Source organism: Perca fluviatilis, chromosome 19, assembly GCF_010015445.1.
Source record: "Perca fluviatilis chromosome 19, GENO_Pfluv_1.0, whole genome shotgun sequence".
NCBI lineage: Eukaryota > Metazoa > Chordata > Actinopteri > Perciformes > Percidae > Perca > Perca fluviatilis.
Genome location: NC_053130.1, coordinates 16,917,039 through 16,937,390, shown reverse-complemented (window position 1 = coordinate 16,937,390; position 20,352 = coordinate 16,917,039). Strand labels below are relative to the sequence as shown.

Below are 20,352 nucleotides of genomic sequence, written 5' to 3'. Positions count from 1 at the left end.
CAAACAACCCCAGGAATAATAAAATATGGAATAAAATAAATTTAAGTTTAATAACATTCTTTGGTCATGATTTTTGCTTGCAGATGATGATTGACAGTGTAAAATGGTTTAAAGCAAGAAATAATAATTGTTTTTTACATATGAAAAGTTGAATTCATAAGCAGTAAAAATGCATCCCTTCCTCATTTTAATACATGTACCAGACCAGATCAAACCAGTCTGCTGTTAGCAGACTTGAGATGGATATGGCTCCTCTAGTTGTGCTACTGTTATATATTACTGCTGTGTTACTGTTTTTTTATTTCCTGTTATTTCATACTTGTCACCTGTGGCCACAGTGGCTGTTCCCGTACATACACCAGGGCAAAAATGAGCTATTGGGGCCCCTGCCAACACCACCCTATCCCCTCCTGTACATCATGTATGTACCCCGTCCCCTCCGAGGTTCTCATTAAGTAAAGTGCACACAGTGGACTACATATGGCATATTCATTATTTGCCTAGAAATCAACCTAGGTGTCATTAAAGGTCCCATGGCATGACAATTTCACTTTATGAGGTTTTTTAACATTAATGAGTTCCCCCAGCCTGCCTATGGTCCCCCAGTGGCTAGAAATGGTGATAGGTATAAACCGAGCCCTGGGTATCCTGCTCTGCCTTTGAGAAAATGAAAGCTCAGATGGGCCGATCTGGAATCTGCTCCTTATGAGGTCATAAGGAGCAAGGTTACGTCCCCTTTCTCTGTTTTGCCCGCCCAGAGAATTTGGCCCGCCCATGAGAAAGAGAGAGACATCATGGCTTGCAAACAAGCAAAGTGGGAGTTGGTCAAGGCCACACCTCCACCTTGCCCTCTCCTTCCCCTCTCAATAGCATTTAAAGCTACAGACACAGAAATGGCACATCCTAAGGAAAGCTCATTGTGGGACTGGCTCTAGTGGCTGTAATTCTGTACCAAGGCCGAATTTCTGAAAAGAGACTTCAGATACAGTATTAGGGACCACTAAGGCCTATATAAAAGCATCCAAAAAGCAGCGTGTCATATAGGACCTTTAAGGATATGGTAATTAATCCTGGAATATACACCAGGTGAGCCCAATATAAGCTAAAACAATTAGTTAAAACCTAATTTTGACAAAGGCACCCTCAAAAGAAAGACTGGCCCACAAAATTAATTAATAATGCAGGTGCATAGGGCACGGTAATTATGCAAATTCCCTTACAAATCTGCAATACCAACTGGCATTTAGTGAATGTGCGAATTTCTGGGGGCCCATATATATGATGAATGTATATACAGTATGTATATATATATATATTTATATTAATTTCTGTTATCTTCAGTAAGCGTTCTCCACAGCATTAACAGCTTCTTTGCAAACAGGGTCCAGTTGTCCATCTCCACCTTCGGGGAAAAAACATGAACATGTTTCCAGACAGTCAGTCTGCACTGTGACATCACAGTAACGTAACACGTAGTCTCCGCTTTCCGTCAAAGCTAACCAAACTCACCAAACTCCAGCTGCTTTATATTACAGCGGAAGACGACCTCCCCGTTGACCACGAGCTCCACCATGTTCCACTCGCGCGTGTCTTCCAAGACGCACTGGTACCCGCGCGCTGTCAGAGCGGCTGCAGACATATTGGACGGACAAAGTTTGACCTCACCTAAAACAGTGAAGAAAGTAGCCTAGACAACATGCGGTATCCTAATTTGACTCAAAAAGAAACATACCCTGAAGACCCTGCAGGCGGAAGTTCCTGTGTTCTACTACTCCATTGGATTCGTAAGGTCCGTTGCAAAGGGTCACCCGCGCGTTTTTCGGCATTGTTTGTTGTGGTCACCTGGGGTAACTGTCATACACAATGCACCTGTTGTTGCTTACATGGCATCCTCTCCAAAATGTGTCCAGGAATCCCATTTGCTCCACTTGTTAAAACAAATTAAGTTATGAATTTGTTAAGGCTATGTGATCAACACTAAATCGCATTTGTGAGTATCTCATTATAACAAGTCAAATATCAGTTTTATAAGTCATTATAAATAGGCTACCACAAGATTCGACTTTTTTTGTACTACAAGAAACTTTATTATAAATTTGACTTAGAACCATATGCAACGTGTGGCTTATGACTATTATTTTAAAGAACTTGCATTGTATAATAATAAATAAATAATTCAAGACGTCATAGTTATTAACATCTTCTAAAAATGAATTATGTAGTATGTTTTTAAAATCAAATTGACATCCTGATTCCATAAATTTAGAGCAGTGCAGAGCAGAGCATGCTCAGTTGCCACAGTACCCATAATGTGGTGGATAAATGGATATGTCTGTAAGGTAACATTTATTTTATAAAACAATTCAATTTTATTTATAGTATCAAATCATAACAAGAGTTATCTCGAGACACTTTACAGGTAGAGTAGGTCTAGACCACACTCTATAATTTACAAAGCCCCAACAATTACAGTAATTGTACAGTAATAAGAGCAAGCATTAGCAGTGGCTATTGCAACAGTGGCGAGGAAAAACTCCCTTTTAGGTAGAAACCTCAGCAGACCCAGACTCTCGATAGGCGGTGTCTGACGGGGCCGGTTGGGGGTGTGATGAACAGTGGCAGTCATAACACAACACAATCAGTAGAAACTCAAACATGGCACTGATATGCATCTACTCTGTAAACGGCAAAACAAACATATCATTTGGTTTTGGTTTCTTTTAATCTTCAACAGTACTTCATAAAACAATACAGTACTTTGACAGTAATTAACACAGTGATCACCTCTGGTTGATAAGTGTTACATACTTACGTTTCAAACTTACATTTACAATTTGTAACATGAAGTTATAGCTATCATACAAAAATAAATAACTTAATTGATATATTCTAAATAAAGAAATTTGTATTTACAAATACACAATTTTGATCACTTAAAATTTTTTAATAAGCTAAACGGTATCCCTTTAAAATCTTGGTCAGTTGCTTTTTCCAGTATACGGAATACAGTACAGTATGAACTAAATGTCTAATGATTTTTTATAAAATGATTTTTTTAACAGACATTTAAGTAATACCACGTTTTTTTTTACAATACAATAGACACAATTTATGAAGACAACACAAATAGAAATTGCATAGAAGATTCTAGATGTACAACGTACCTAGATCTTCAGAAAATCATTAGATAGCACTAGCAGCCTTTTTTTAACAGTATGATAGCAGCATGCGATTTGCAAGTTGACATACAGTGAGACAACCAGCCATTCATCATAACTCACGGACTACTTTTGCTCGTCACCAAACAATAAATGTATTATTTGGCTGATTCATCTTGATTTAGTGCAAAACAACAATGAAAAGCTCAAATTTGGATTGATTTTTTAAAACCTGTATATAGAAGCCATTTTGTGGGACAACAGCAGTAAACGTCCTCTATAATATCCAAACACCTCTAATATTCTCTAAGAATGAGTAAAATACATTATCAGCACTTCATACATTTTACATTACAGTATACAACAACAAAAACAGCTTTACTTAACATTTTGTATCACAGTTACAGTGTATGTTTTGTTATTGACTCACACCATTTTCCCCTGGCACTGACAGTGTCCTATGATTTACTTCCATTCTTCAAACCTTGTGCATCTCCTTGTGATGAAGTCTGGGTTTGAGCCTCCACTTTAGTCTGGTCAGGGGTCTTTAGCAGAATTTGTGGCAGCGTTTGCTGATTCTTGGTCAGTTCAGTTGGTCTCTGCGGTGTTTTCCTTTGCCAGCTTGTGTCTGTTTGCGTGTGCGTCTCTAGCGTCTGACCCTGTCTTTGCTGGGTCGGATTGGAGCCGGAGTTACATTTATTGCACAGATCCCTCATGTCCAGTAGAGCCTGTACCAGACACTTGACAAATTCTGTTGAACATGTCTCTGGGCTCTCATGGAAACTGGACACACAGAAGATAATGTGGTCTGACTGAGGGTTGTAGCACGCTCCATATCCGTTTGGAACCACAGGTCCGTAGCAGCAGAACATCTCAACAGTAGTAGGAACCTAAGGGAAGAGTGAATCCTTCAGTACTAAATACTACTGTAGGTAAGGTTGAGATACGACTATTCTACTATAGAATAGTGTAGTGGATTAGTCTATCGAAAGACAATTAATTGCCAACTATTTTGTTAATTGATTTATTATTTAAGTCATTTTTTAAGCAAAAATGAAATTTTTTTGGATGATTGCAGGTTCTCAAATGTGAGGATTTGAAGTTTTTCTTGTTCTTACATTACAGAATATTTTGGGTTGTGGACTGTTGGTCCAACAAAGCAATACATTGGATGACATCATCTTGTGTTTTAGAATATTGCGATTCAAAATAAAAGAATTTATTGATTAATCGATTATTCAAGAAAGTAATTGCAGATTAATTGATAACGACAGTAATTATTAGTTGCAGCCCTACTTTCATTAGAACCATCTTGGCTCCTAAATGGCTACTTTTTTCAAACCACACTCCTCCAGTTTGTAGCTCAATTTCTGCTAAACATTTCACATCTCAAGCAAAAAAAAGAAAGAAAACCCTGATGGCATCGATGCTATATTTTCAGACTTTAGACAGCTTCTTGCAGAGCCACAGAGGACATGCAACAACTGTTTTCACAGACTGAGCAGTGCTCCTTGTGACGAGTAAACTGAACTTCATGTGTGAAATTGGTGGCGTGCCCCTTTAATGCTGTTTTGATTAAAAAATAGCTTCACTTTATTGTTTTAAAATCAAATGACAATACCTGACTTGTAGAGAGAATGAAATGATTACTGATGAGATGGGCTTCGTCTTTGAAGATTTCTGGCTTCTCTATCTTCAGTTCATGTGCAATTTCACGTAGTCCTAGTAAGTGATTGTCTATTGCCATCCCTGTAATAGCCTGAAAAGGAGAATGAATACATATGTTTTAGTATTTTCTTTGATACGCAAAGTCAACATTGTAATAGAAATCTGGATGAGGTTAGAGAATAGTCACCAGAATAGTATACTTTGTCTGCATGTTTATGGCACTTCGTAACAGCTCCATCTTTTCTGTCTCCTGGAGATGTAAACAACTGAGAATCAATTACTTGTCTATTGAATCCCTTTATTTACAGCAAGCATAATAATCATGGTGGAGTACAGCAACATAGACTAAAGTAAAAAAAAATCAAATGACACTCTAAAAAGACAGAAAAAGAGAAGAAAACTGACATCTCATTTCATGATTTAAACTGAGTTTTTACTCTGCAGCATTCATTCATTTAAATTGTAAGTATGTAAGTATTGACAGTATGATTGTAATATCTTACGCTTGTGCTCAGTTCCTCATCCGTCATTGCTTTGACAAAGGCCAGGGCTTCTGGTGTGGCTGAGCGGATGTTGTCCACTCTGCCCTTCTGAAAACGCCGTATAGAAGCACTCTCATAGGTCGACACCAGTCTGCTGTGACATCTAGAGTAACCCACAAAGAGAAGGCCTTATAGCTTGGAGCCCCGGGTTATCCTATGAGAATCAGTCCTGTTGTAATCATCTTTTTCTTACCGGTAGTAGGCTAACTGAAGAGCAACCTGGATGTAGGCATCGGGACTCATTTTCTGCTTTTTGATGAACTCTTTCCCGTAATTGTAGAATTTGTGGACATTCATGTCCAGATTTTCCACCTGCCTGAGCAAATAAGCATAAATCCTGCTTTGAGCTGAAAGCATGTATTCAAGTATTCATATATTTGCTTCGACAGAAACCAGAGTAAACCCAAACCTCTGTAGTTTGTCAGCAGAAGAGGCGAGGAGTTTGTGAATCTCTGGAGTACATTTCCAGCGGAGCTTGCGTGGTGCAGGCAGCTCGCTCACACTTGCAGCCCTAACCAGCTTTGATGGGCTGCCAATCCTGATGGCACATGGGAATATTAGATCATTTGGCATGTTTTTTAAGATTGTTTTATTTGGAATTTCTAAGTATATGCCAAAAAATATCACACACATATTTTGCATGTCATTCTTACATGTATTTGAGAAGAAACTCTGTGCACTGCACAAGGACAATTCCCTCAAATGGTGAGTGTTCACACACGACTCCACAGCAGCCGCCAGCTCCTACAACAAACTGACACAGCCATGCTATTGTCAGTGGGATTTTCTTGAGTTGAACAAAACTGCAATGCTAGATTATCTAGAATTCACTTCATATGCAGTAGTTTTATTGTGGTACTCGTCCATACTGAATCTACATGCTCCTTCATATACATTTCATCCACATATTACACCCTACAGTGAAGAAATCATTTTAAAATAAATTCTTCATCAAAACATCTCCATCAAAGTTGATGCTAATGATATCAGGCTGACGGCTTGTAATCCAATGGGGATCTCCACTCTCCGTTTCTCTAAATGTAAATTCTTAATTTGGTATGGGATTGGCTAATTGCATCCACTGGTACTATGAGAGAGGAACATGCATTTGTTCAGTTATGTCATGTCCTCAGTAATTAAGGTGATATAGCATTCCTTAATCATCTACATTTCTTTTAACCTCACTTCATTAATTCTTCGATTCCTCTTTCTTCTTAGCCTTACTAGCTAACTGTGATCACTAACCTGCATGGGTTTGTCGTACCAGCGGTTTCCCCCATTCTTGGCCACTCCTCCGCCATGCAGCATCAACATCGCACGTGCAGAGTCACTTAGCTCGGGCCCACTGGCATCATCCAGACAGACCAGACACAGACAACGCTCGATCATGTCCAGGGAGTCCCTGTTAGTAGACTCTAGAGCATAATATGGGGGGAAAAAGTCAATTTGGAGGGGCAAATAGACATGGAAACACTGAGATCTGCCTCAGTCTCATACCTTTCATGAGCACACTGCGAGACTCGGCCCACTCTGTCCGTCCATCTGAAGTGAGGAGACCAATAGGTGGGACACGCTCTTCTTCGCTGTCAGCCATCCTCGCAATCTTCTCCAGCTGAGCCAGCAGGTCTCTTTCATTCAGTCGGCGGAAGTTGATCACCACATCCAGCACAAAGAACTGGACAGAGGTTCAAATTGGACATAAGCTGTTTCAATGTACTGACTCGTCCCTAAGGTCTTACTTTAATAAACGCTAGGAATCTATACCGCAGGGCACAATTGCTTCCTAAAGACATGGACACATGGGAACATCTAGTAGGATGTGCATGGTGAAGGGCAACACAGACTTGAAGGATAATTCCATTTTATTACAACTTCAGTCTCAATTTGTGTAGTCTTGACCATCATTTCTATCAGTAATGATAACATTATACTCACTAATGTAATTGCTGAGATTTGAAACACACGGAGTGGCTCAGTTGGGCCAGATTTTATGTAGCTCTGGTCTTGAGTGACAATACTGGTCCATTACTGGTCTTATTGAAGGATGTAATATAGCAAGTAAGTGAGCATCTTTAATTGTTTTATACTTATTTGAGCACCTTTGATTCTTCTTATGGAGCTCAGCGCAAATTCTTTCAGGAAGACTTCTAAATAACTTTAATCACCACTATCGCTTCCTAGAACTATTCAGCTGTTAGAGGCGTTTACTTTTCAGTAAACCAACCAGCTGTCTTTTCAGGCAAACGTGCAACCCTCCTCCTCCCCTTCCACCTCTGGCCATCGTCAACCACGGCAACCTGAGTCCCTTTCCGGCAGACAGCTCCTTCGTCGGACTCCGGCTTTCTTCTTCGCCATCACTAGGGAATATGTCTGGCTTCTCTACCCCTTTAAAATATTTCTAACGATGGAGTCTAATCCCCAAAGACTCTGTACATTTCATGTTATGCATATGTACAATAAATCTTTGCATATCTGCAACAAAGTCTCTCCTGATTGAAATATAACTGATAGAACCTCTACTAAAGGCTGCTGGCTGATGTGCAAATGTCACACATTTTCTAGATAATTAACTTAACAGAGAGCACTTGTCAGTGGGATGTGGGTGTTAATCACTCATTGGAGTTAGCATAGTGCCCACAGAGCCTGTTTACAGTACCATCCGATACAGGTAAGTGATGATCCATATGTTCTGCTGTGGAAGAGACACAATGTATGATCTAATTCTCTCTAAGTAAGTGAAACTGTCACTGTAAACATTATTCCCTGTGAGGTTATTTGTTCTGAATTCAATTAATTATTGACCTTCTTACCTTGAGTTGGGGTTTCTTTGTAAAACTACTGTTTCCAAAGTCAAGAATGAATTGTCAAGCCAACACAGACTAGAGGTCCTGAAAGTGCTGAGTTCACATCTCAACTGAGCCATCTCCATGACAACTAGACAAACACCATGCGCCACTGATGACCGTGTGATGTAATTGAAAGCGCCTGAAAAAGCTAGTAATCGGAACTTTGTCAAACTAGTCTATGACAACTTTGGATTTGTTTTTCTTCACTGACCTGGTTTTTACAAGCCACAATGATGTGTTCGGGTTCTGGCATAACGCTACTCTCCTGGGCCACCAGTGTGTCCCTCTCAGGCCCCGGCAGGCGGTAGGAAGTGAAGAGGCGATAGTACTGCTCCATACACAGAGGGGTTCCAGCCAGCTGGCCCCGAGCGTAGTCCACAGGCAGGGCCCGTCTGCACACAAACACTTTGTCAGGCATTTTATTTACACATGATAACCTGTGGTTCAGATGATTCTCTCAGGTGCATTCATGCTATCATATATTAACTTACGAATCAAGAAGAGTCTTGTACTCCAAAACTCCAGAAATTAAGTGTGCAGCAAACCTAGGAAAGAACGACTTTACATTGTGAAATACTTCCTAAAACACACAAACGTTGTACTTGATCACTCCTAATAATTCCATGCATTTAGCCTCATTCTTCTGTAGCTGTATTCAATATAACAGTATAAATGCTACATGTAAATCATCTGGTTAAGGAGCCAGTCCCAGATCAATACCATGTTAACCACACCACAGCCTTTATTGTCTTTTAACCTTGCCACCAGTAGCCTGGCCTCTTAGCCCTCAAGGTGTTCTGGGTAATGACCCTATCTGTCAATGTATAGCATGGAAGTGTTTACTATAATCGATCAAAGCCGGTCTCTGAGTAATCTATACAGTTCGATGTCATTTCTCAAGTCTTTGTGCTGTAATAATAAAAACAAATACCTGTCAAGTAGTAACTTTTTGGGTTTTGCAATGCATTGGAATTACAGCTTGTTAGTTTTCAGTATCTGTGGTAAAGGATGGCGGACAAGGGACACTACTGGGTGACAATATACTTCTCTGTCCTGCCTGAGGTTTCTCTCATGACATATTTGTTTCGGTTGTACAGTGTCTCATACCTTAAAGAGTCGATGGGAGCCTTGAAGTGCTGCTGTGGGAAGACCATCACAGGACTGGAGTTGACGGGCAGAGCCAGTCTGTTGTTCAGGTACATGTCATTCAGCCAGTAGTCATACACCTACAGTCAGACATAGAGGGATAAATTACTGGTTGGCCCTTTAAAACTGTGTTTTGAAATGTCTTGCACACATCATTGTTGTGTGTTTTTGACCAGATAATTGTATTTACCCAGTTTGCCTTGTTCTCCCTCCTCTCCACAAGTTTGCTCTGTAGTAGCTCCCCCACTCCCCCAGGGGCTCCAAACTGCTTCACTACATTTTGGGTCTTGTTGAACTGTTCCTCTGTGAGCAGGTGCTTCACACACCTCAGGTACATGTCCAGTGTGTCTTTCAGGATGGGGAGCGGCAGCTTAGGAAGACCCTAAGACAGTGTGGGGCATGAAAAACTCAAAATGTGTGACAACACATCAACATGTAAAACTTCTGAGTCTCCTCTGCCACATGCATTATATCAATTTATCCTTTAAAAAAATACTTTAAATAAATAATAATTCAGTTTTTAGTTTTACTTGTTGAGAACAACTGCTTCCCCACATTGTAAAGTATTCACTTCACTTGACTCAGAATAAGTAAATGTAAAAAAAGTTAATTGAAATGTCAAAGTATATTGTACAATATCATACATGGATTCCTAAAGGCACTTGTATGTCTTAATCATATTAATATGTTTTAATTTAACTAGATTTTTAAAGTTCCCAATTTATGGTAAAACAGAATTTCTCTCATGCATATTCCAGTAAAAAAGACAGTAGATATAAGTCAAATATATATTTACATCTCCGCCCCATAAATCTTTGGAGGGCTCCTTGTCCAAAACTGGCATGTTGGCGGTGCAGAGGGGCAGCCTTTAAGACAGACTCTGTCCAAAAATAAAATTATATCAATATCAAGTTCCGGCATGTGTTTAACAGTCACTATGGCGGTCTAACTATATGTCTTTAAGGGTTGCACTACTGTGGGAATATTTAATACAAATGCACAATTCTACTCAATAAATACAATGTAGCCTATTGCTGTCATGACAGAAAAAATACAAGAATGCGCACTTTGGAATATGTTTACATATTTTTCAAAATGGTTACTAAACTTGTAAATTTGATGTTAACAAGCTGTCATAAATAGCATAACACTAAAACATTTACCTAACTGAAATAAACTATACAAATGAAATGTTTTACTCACCAGAAAAAACAATCCCACTTGTCCTGCGGCTCAAGCAAGGAGTTTTAAGTTTATGCAAAATCCATAAATCCGGAATTTCTTTTAGATTTCACTACTTTGAACCTTTTATCATTTTGATCCTCTTTCAATCCCCACCATGGCAAGAGCGCAACTCCATCGCTGGCTCAGGAGAGATGCTGGGAGGGTAACTCACCCTCCTGGCTGCCAGGCTCCTCCCAGAAGTCCTGCTATTCGCCGAGAAGTTTATTTGGCACTTCACATCTTCACACAACCTTATTTAGACACCGACTGAACGCCTCAGATGCTCGGCGCCGAAAAGCAATTAGGATGTATTTCGGACTTCCTCCTTTGGATTTCTGAAATTTTTATACTTTCAGTCGAGCAGTTTGGGCGCAAACATTGCTTACACCTCACTGCATCTGACTGATTTATTTCGCATTATATTACGCCTATATGCAAAGATTTGCATTTTGGACAAGCACAGATGCTTTGACCTCTTTTTTCTTATTTTACACACAATATTACCTTCACCCTCAGGCCTATATTTTGCTCCCAAACTATTATTTTAAATACGTTACCTTTTCTAAAATGGACTTAGGTATTCACTTTTGCCTGTTTTGTATAATAATAAGGATCACAAAATACCCAAGTGTAGGCCTTAATACGTTTATTATTTGATTGTTAAATGAATGCGTGTTAAATGCAAAAATCCAAGAATGTGTGTGCGTGAACAACGTGTACGCTTTATGAATATAACCATCATATTAAAAGTAAACTCACATTTTCATGATCATTGTTAAATTCATTCACCTGTAGAGGAAAATAAATGTGTCATATACCGCAAAAAATTATCTAAGTAATTTCCTAAAAAAATAATTTCAAACAGTATATCATTCACATAATATTGATTTAATTATGTACATGAATATACATGTATGTACAGTCGCAGATCACACAATGAGGCTATGCATTCCAGAAGTACATCATCAAAAATAAACAAAATAATTAGACAACAAGAAGCAGATTTCAGAACATTTACATATTTTGTATTTTTCTAAAATCGTCTTGTGACACACAGTATTGCATATTAAGTTTAGCAGCACAACTCTGGCAAAATGAATACAGATTACATTGAAAGACGCATACATTACAATTGTTCTTTTATTAAAATACATTTACACATAATCCCTGAATATGAGTCAGTTTCTGATACAGTGATAAATACTGTTAATGAATAGACATTTATCTGAACAAATCTTTCACAATACTCTCACTTTAAGATGAACAAACGCCAGCGAGCGCCTTTCTACTGCAAAAGCCTGAAGCTACTTGGTTGACAATACCCGCAGGAATTGTCACCAGGAGCAGTAAATAATGTATGTGTTACACAATCCTAATCGTGTTATGCAATTGATTGGATCGGACGGGATGCACACAACTCTACATGGGCACTTTGATAGTTTTACACTCAGTTGAAGGTATTTTATGCATACTCTCCTCCTGAGGATTCCTCCTCTGAATACGACCGTTGCGGAAAGGTTTCAATGCCATTCTCGTCGATCGTTGTACATAAACCCTTTCTCTTCTTCTCTCGTTGCTCCATCTTAATCGTATCATACAGTCCTGTTGGGCCATCCTCCAGGAGCATATTTCGCTCGGAGAAAGAAGGCTTCATCTTTGTCACGTTCTTCAGCAGAAGGAGCGCTGGTGCGTAAAGTACATTGGCGAGGCCCATGCCTAAGTTGAGCTGAACAAAGCCCAGGTCGTGCACTATCTGTCCAGCCACCACGGGCCCCAGGGCATAGGCCACGCAGTAAGATATGTCTGCGATGGCGTACACACTGCCATACACTGACACATGTCGCACATCCACCAGGAAACCCAGTGTTGGCAGAAGCGCCGTGTCCACAAAGGCGATGCCAAAACAGATTCCGCACAGCGGGATCATGAGCTGTCCAAAGTTTTTACAGGCTGGCACTGTGCAGGAGCTTGCGCCTATGAACACCATACCTATAGCCCCGTAAAACCACTGGAGATGAGGGTACTTGGCTGCTAATTTGACAGTGAGATATACACCTAAAACATGAGGGAAGAAGGCAGGGAACCATGTCATGCCGATCTCCCACTGGTTGGCATGCATGTTTTCCTCCATCCAGTTGGCGATAGTGGGCTCAAGGAAGGCGAGAGGGATGTTACAAATTGTCAGAGCACCAGCCACTACAGCTATATAAGGATCAATCATCAGTTTATATATGGGGGTGCCTACTGGCATGTTTTCTCTCTCTCGGTTAGAGAAGGGTTTCAGCACAGTCAGGCACAATACACCATCAATGAGGCAGACACAGGCCAGAATCAGGAAGGGCACCCGCTTCCCTGCGAACTGATAGAGGACCCCCCCAAAGGGGGGCGCCACAAGACTTCCAAAAGAGATGAAAGCCAAGGCAATACCCAGCGCTTTGCTCCTCTCTTTCTCTTCTGTGTACCTGTCTGCGATCAGAGCGATCCCAGCAGTGTCCGCGAAAGCCGAGCCGAGGCCCTGGATGCTACGCGCCAGGAACAGAGTCGCGTAGTTTTCAGCGAAGGCAAAAGTAAGGGTGGAGAGAAACATGACATTGAGACCGATGAAGAGTGGAATATCATACCCCACTCTGTCTATAAACGTGCCACTTAGTGGGTTCACCAGGAGCTGCAGGATGGCCTTGGAGGCAAAAAGAACACCAATCTGTAGGTCGAAGTTCCCCTTTGCTTTGTGGATGGTGCTGTTAGTGAAGTTGGTCTGCAGTACAACGGCTTCGGCTTTATCCGCTGCTTTCTGTAGCTCTGCAAGGTAATCGGGTATAATTGGCACAATTACCATGTAAAGCATATTGTCTAACAAAAGCGCTACACAGACTATTACTAGAATAACCTGTTTCTGCCGAACTGGGTCTTGGATGTAGCCCAGTTGTTTAGTTCTTTCGCCTATCTGGGACAGTTTAGAGGCGGCAGATTGTGCCAAATTAGTGGCTTGTCCCTCTGTGGTCCCCTCCGGCTCCATGACGTTTTCCATTTCTGGCTCAAGTCTTGTCTTTTGAGAATGAAAATCGGCTTCCCCCAGTTGATTTGCTTATAGAATTACGCGCACTTGGCACATCTGGTCTGTCTTTTATTTAGTTTTCTTTTCCAGCACCAGGAGCCCTACTAATGAGCTAGATAACTTCCCTCTGCTTTACCTCTTCTCTGTCCCTTGCGCCGTCCGTCATCGCACGCGCTTTTCCACTCCCGTGACTTGGACTCGTTTTATCGCCGTCATCCCTAGTTGCTTCATTGTCTCATATCCCGTCATTCAGGTGACGCGCTGGTCCCGGGCAGCACTTACAGGTTGGGGATTTACCTCCAGCTCACAGTGCCAACTCCATCAGCGCACTCGCTTTTTTAGGTCCGTCTGCAGCATCCTTTCGGCTACCGGCTGTCTTCGGTCAGAGGTAACGCTGTGAGCTAAGTCATCATTTCACATCAACCGGACTGGTTTTGTCGGCCGTGTAAGGAATACACACTGCAGTTTGTGGACTCCAATAGGTGCCCCCCTCCCCCCCCATCTTCGCCAATGGCTGTGACGCACAGTCCTGCTGCTCTCCAGAAGATCTTTTATGCTAATTAAATACAAAATCCAGAGTGCGCACTGCTGTCCATTCAGTTGCTTCTACACAGGGCCGAGGATAGTTGCTCCAGTTTATGTTATATTTAACTTTCTCAATTTTAAATTACAACAATGTGCAATTTGATCATTTAAGTCTAAAAGTAGGAATTGCTAAAACTCTGGCAATTCCGCTCAATAACATAACAGAAACAACGACATGAAAGCTTGTAGTTTTTTAACTTGAGCTCAGCAGCAATATTGCTACAAGGACAAACAAATACGCACAGATTTCTGCGTTACTCGATAAGAAATAAACTGATTCAGCACCACACTCCAGTGGACAGCTCCACTGAAGATGCCACTAAAAGGAAGTGATAAGCCTGATCCGACAAGGCTGATCTGGCTCTCTCACCTCTGTGTGTGTGTGTGTGTGTGTGTGTGTGTGTGTGTGTGTATATGTGAGAGAGAGAGAGAGAGAGAGAGAGAGAGAGAGAGAGAGAGCGCATAATTGTGGTTAAAAAAGAAACATCTTATCACTCTGTTGACATGTAAACATCAGAGCCAAATTCTCATGATCCAACCCGCATGATCAGTATTCAATGATCTGAGAAAAGAGTTTACGCACAACTGACAGGATTTCATCCTTATCATCTGCATTTCAATATATATATATATATATATATATAATATATATATCAAAGAAAAGTAACTGAATGGTTGGCGCAAAAGGATATATATGCGCCAAACATTCTGTTACTTTTCTTTCCAAATGTGTTCTTTTGCGACGTTTTGGTCTAGATACATCGTGTCAATTACATCTGGAAATACTACTATCATATAATAGCCCCCCACCACATTAATGAAAAGAAAAGGAAAGGGGGGGGAAAAAGGAGGGAAAAAATAATGCACTCAGTCAAAGCAATCTACTAATGGGGATCAATAATTTGATTTCAAATGCAAATCAACGTCTTTAGAGAATTTTCTTGAATTGAGCATCGTATTAGAGTGAGCTGTTTTTTAAAGTGTTTCATGATAGTGACACCAGTTAAAAATACCTTTTTAAAACAGGAAAATTGGTTTGGAAACTGTTTGAATTATCTCACTCCATGTGAAGCTTTTTGTGTATATGTTTACAGAATAAATAAATAAATAAATAATGACAGTTGGATACAGATTGATGATTAGATCTGAAACATGAGACCGAGCAGTATTGACATCTAGCGAGGAAGAATTAATTGTTCAAGGAAACCTTGTAACCTGAAAAGTGGACCCTATTATACAAGATTCCCTCTACATATCTTATTCTACATCTATAGAGTAAAATCAGCAGATTTGCTGCCAAATGATGATGATTGATTTTATGAATGTAATCAAAGTGGAGAGAGTCAGCATACTTGTGAATGAAATGCTGTTTTCACTGATTCATTAATCAGATATTTGTGTGTTGATGATGTAGGTTTCAGTCATGTTGCTTTAATTAATAGTCAAAATGATTGAAAATGTTAATTTTTTCTTTGGGTTACATGTGTCCTCATGTGTTCAGCCAGTAGATGTCCTCCTATGTCTATACTTTTTCACTTGAAATATATTTGCTGACTTGTTTCAACCATAGGCCTTCCTCTCAGCATGAGTAGTCTTTAACAGCAAGTCATTTATATGCAAACCAGCCGTTCCCAACCTTTTTTTCTTGTGGATCCTTCAAATTTTGTAGCATATACAGTACTTATGACAGTCATGACAAGAATTGTGACCAGTTCAACTGAAAAGTGATTCTGTTTTCTCAGTTTCATTTAAGGGTTTATGGGCATAACTAGTTAAAGTTTAAACAATTAATTAAATTGCACATCATTTTGTGTAACATGTATGTATACTTGTCCCTTCTTTCTGCCTTTAATCATCAGGGGACCCTTTAGATTTTTTAAGGACCCACCAGGTTGGAGACCACAGTGAAAGACAATCAATAGGATGATGTAATTCAACACAGGTGTACACAGGCCTAGTAACTGTAACAATGGACAACCTTGTACAGAGATCAGGAATAGAAGGATACAGCCACAAAGGTTCAAAGATTCAATGTATTCATCAATAAAAACATGTAAATGACAGTGCTCCCATGCTACAGTTATACACCCAACACTAATCATGCATGAACAAAAATACCCACAAACTAAAATCATGTGATTAAAAACAACAGAAAACTACATTCCTAAACAAAACAAAAAACGTCCAAACAACACTATAAAACAGACTGACACAAAATAACAACAAAGTCCCAGTTTACACCCTGCTTACAGAGTTCTGGTCATGCTGTTGTATCCCCTGTGGGATATAAGAGACAGAATACCACTATGTTCAAGAAGACCACCGTATCATTTATCAAGATTCAAACAAATTACTTAAAGACTGGCTTTAAGTAAACCTGTCCTTTAAGCCTGTTGGGAGATATTTTGGGATATTGCCTCTTCTGATGAGACTTCTTTTTCATGGGCAATGAAACGTAGGTAGCCTGGTGGGTCATGTTTGGCCTGTGTGAAATGCCTGGCCGTGGCATAGTCCAGTTTTTAGAAAACAAAAAACAAAACATATGTGGAAAGGCCATAGAATAAAAACTGAAAGAGTATTACAGAGCACAAAACAGCCATTAGAATCCTGTTCTAATGGCTGTTTTGTGCTCTATAATACTCTTTCAGTTTTTTTCTATGGCTTTTCCACATATGTAGACAGATCACACGTTTTTTTTTGGAACTTGGAAAACATAGACCAATGGTTTATGTCAGACTGCATAGAGCAGGGGTGTCAAACTCAATTTCACTAAGGGCCACACTGGAAATGACGATCACAATAAGGGCCAGACATGTTGAGTTTATTGACATGCTTTTATTTAGCAAAAAAAAGTCAAGTAACTTTGTATTATTGCATGTCTCATATAGCTTTCTCCCATACAGTTTGGTCGACATAAAACCCTAAAAAAGTCAGCAATAAGTTTCTTAGTCATCGTAGAATTTAGCAAGTCATGAAAAACAAACATTACATTTTTAAAAGCAGCTGCCACCCAGCCGACTCACAACAACCTGTTTCACAGCCTGAATATTTAAAAACTCTCTGCTTCTGTGGGGAATTCTGAGTCTCAAAGTCGTCTAATCTGTCAAATTATACACGGCAGTGTCGCATAATACAGTATGAAAAACAGTTTCCTGATTTTTTTGGTGTGGTGCACAACTAGTCGGGCCAAAATTTGCTGTGAACCCAAATTGAAATGCGGGCTGGATAAAAATTTGCAAGGGGCTAGATTTGGCCCCCGGGCCTTGAGATTGACGCATAGAGGTATGAATGTTGCTGAAGTGGTTCAGGGGTCCTGAGTTGAATGCAATCAATTTAGCTTTAAACCACCGAAGACACCATTCATTCCCAGCGTCTTTGAAACAAATCAGAGAAATCCAGCTATTCGTTTCCCTCCTGGAGCTTTGATGTAGACATCTTAAATCCAGGGAATAAATGTTAGGAATGTAACCAAAAAAGGGGCTCAACATTTTTCTGATTTATTTTTAGATGAAATGTTACATCACCTCAGTGAGAGAACAGCTTTGATAATCACATGTATTTCCCTCAGTGAACATACTGTAACTGGAAAGCTTAAGCAGAGTCATGAAGGCCGGAACTCTGCGTTGGCTTCTGGTCCACCCCAAGAGACTGCTGTAAACACACTTTTTTTTCGGGGAAAACAATCCATTTCAGTTCAGTGTCCTCTTGACTGCTGTTGTGGGCGGAGTCAGCATTGTCCTCATAACTGGATTGGCTGTGTTAGGGTTAGGGATCAACATTTTTTGCTGTTTTACCAGTGATTCTGCTCTGCTCTGGTTTGAAAGTAGCTCAGGAGAGTCAAGATCACCATGTAATCGTGTGCAGTTGCCAACGTATTAATTTCTAACAGCTAAACTAAATCCTAAGCCACTGCAGCCAAATGCAGCCAAAAATAACCTGGTGGACCACAATGATTACAATATGAAGTTATTTTGTAGCAGACTGAAATCTGTAAATGGATGGAAAGTATAGATTGGCCGAACGTTCACAAAATAGCAACAAGTTGCCTGCTGCAGTATATGAGAGAGAAAGCAGGACAGAAAGTGTATAAAGGAACATTCCTTGATTATTAGACTATCAAAGTTCACATGGTTTGCATTCCAGCTGTAGTGTGCTGTGGTGGGAGACATACTGATATCCCTTCCTTAAATAAACCACAGTGGCATAACACTTAAAAAGTCCTACTTCAATGAAAGTAAACAGATGTAGAGCAGAGTAAATGTTCTCACTGTGAAGAAGAGCAGCGTTGAGGTTTTCTGTTGGATGAAATCTGCAGTTTGGAGAATATTTCAGTCTTTTAAAAGAGTTGAAAAGTGACAGGAATAGAAGGAATGACACAAGAGAGAAGGAAAGAAGATAATGGACTGAGTTCTTGAAAAGTTTGTATCTTGGATCAAGATTTTTAGGGACGGCAATGTCGGTCTGTCCTCTACTTTGGTCCAGTGTGAAATACCTATACCATGATGTTTAGTTCCCCTCATGATGTTCCCCTCAGGATGAATTGTTATAAATTTAGTGATACCTTGTGTCATTTAACACCATCATCAGCTCTAATTTTAAATGTGTCTAATATTTTGGATTATGACCAAATAAATACAAAACTGATAACCTTTCCATCAGCCTCAGTTGTACGTTATGTTTACATAATACATATAAACTGCATTTGAAAACTAAGAAAAGTTGAATAATAGGATAATCCATGTACAGTAGCTGAATGGATTAAAAGACACATCATCCCCATGTGTGAAATCCATTCATTTAATCAAAGCATAGTGCAGCTGCTGCCAATGCTGACTGGGGAGTTTTATAATTGACAAAAAAGGAGAATTGAATGTGAACATACCATCCTTGCATAAACACTGATATGCCACCTTTGGTTGCAGTGAATCAACAACATTGTAGGAAAACTGCACCTCCTCATCTATGTCCTCAAAAGATGATTGGTTTTGGGTGAAAAAACATCTAATCAAAAAGAAAATAGTGAGCAGCATTCCACATGTGTTTGGACAGATTTTTTTGCTGCTCAGCACAAGATGTTATATGTGTATTTGTGTGTCTGTTAGTGCAAGTCAGGGAGTGAATAGTGTGAAGTGGTCACAATATCATCCACCCTATAGTGGTCAAAGTAACCGGTTAAATTAATTAAAACAGTGATTTCTAAGGGGCAGTGACGCACAACTCCCCTTTAATCCAGATTACACTGAACTACTAATCCTGTAAAAATACTGTTTCTTCAAAACAAATATGTACATATACAAATGGTGTGATTTCTCAAGTTCAATTAATTGTTTGGAAGAGCAGCTGTAAATTCTCAATGTGTATGTGTTTGTGCATGTGTGCGTGCTTGGGTGTGTGCGTGCGTGCGGGCAGTCTTGTGGGTCCAAGGTTATATAATCGGCTTCACATCTGACAGTCAAGATCAGTAATAAAGAAAATGAATGGGTGGTCGATCTGAGGCAGCAGACTAACATTTCACTTTGTTTTTGAGGCCTGAGGTCGATCACGAGGTGTTGGAATCTCTATCGGATTCCTCAAAAGATGGTGATTCAGAGGAACTGGGGTTGATTTAGCAAAATAATGAGGTTGGAGAGCAGACTCTCTTTGTTCCACCCTTTACTGAGCAGCAAAGGCGTTCTGTACACAAGAAGGATTTAGGGGACACTGGGGGATGGCTGCAACATTTCTCTTTTTGTATGTCTTTGCTACTTTGAATTACATATTTTCAGATGTAGCATAAATGTTGTATGTTTATGTCATGTATTCAAGTAAAAGTAACTGAAAGTTGTGATTTCATAATAGAGATAAATATAAAACATACCATTTTTAGCCATTTGATGTAAATCTCTGGCCAGTGTGGTTTTAATCTGGGACATCATCTATGACGACAAATCATTATTCAATACTAATAAACTATAAAGAGAGAAACACTATGTTTATAATAGCAAAGTAATGCCTTTCACTAATGCACCAGGTATTTTATTAAATTATTGCACAATGTTCCTCCAATCATGTTGGCAGTTGATCATGTTGGCCTGCAGCGGTTTAGGAAGTGAGGTCAAAGTAACTCTTTCCACCAGATGACAGCTCCA

General features: G+C 39.8%; 3 protein-coding genes across 3 annotated transcripts; all 3 read right to left on the bottom strand.

Moving 5' to 3' along the window:
- Nucleotides 1–1,337: 1,337 nt before the first annotated feature.
- Nucleotides 1,338–1,826, bottom strand: c19h10orf53 (chromosome 19 C10orf53 homolog). Its single transcript, XM_039784684.1, has 3 exons — nucleotides 1,733–1,826; nucleotides 1,510–1,629; nucleotides 1,338–1,402 (listed from the first exon to the last, which is right to left on the bottom strand). Exons 1-3 carry the CDS (start codon nucleotides 1,824–1,826, stop codon nucleotides 1,338–1,340), a joined length of 279 nt encoding a protein of 92 aa, XP_039640618.1.
- An 877-nt stretch (nucleotides 1,827–2,703) lies between these two features.
- chata (choline O-acetyltransferase a) lies at nucleotides 2,704–10,842 on the bottom strand. Its single transcript, XM_039784792.1, has 15 exons — nucleotides 10,564–10,842; nucleotides 10,157–10,240; nucleotides 9,551–9,742; nucleotides 9,322–9,440; nucleotides 8,706–8,759; nucleotides 8,426–8,606; nucleotides 6,866–7,043; nucleotides 6,614–6,783; nucleotides 6,022–6,122; nucleotides 5,778–5,906; nucleotides 5,562–5,684; nucleotides 5,330–5,471; nucleotides 5,014–5,076; nucleotides 4,780–4,917; nucleotides 2,704–4,048 (listed from the first exon to the last, which is right to left on the bottom strand). The coding sequence occupies exons 2-15, from the start codon at nucleotides 10,202–10,204 to the stop codon at nucleotides 3,617–3,619; spliced, it is 2,070 nt and encodes a 689-aa protein (XP_039640726.1). The 5' UTR covers nucleotides 10,205–10,240; nucleotides 10,564–10,842; the 3' UTR covers nucleotides 2,704–3,616.
- A 614-nt stretch (nucleotides 10,843–11,456) lies between these two features.
- slc18a3a (solute carrier family 18 member 3a) lies at nucleotides 11,457–14,090 on the bottom strand. The gene has a single exon (XM_039784793.1). The coding sequence runs from the start codon at nucleotides 13,610–13,612 to the stop codon at nucleotides 12,047–12,049; it is 1,566 nt and encodes a 521-aa protein (XP_039640727.1). The 5' UTR covers nucleotides 13,613–14,090; the 3' UTR covers nucleotides 11,457–12,046.
- Nucleotides 14,091–20,352: the final 6,262 nt, after the last annotated feature.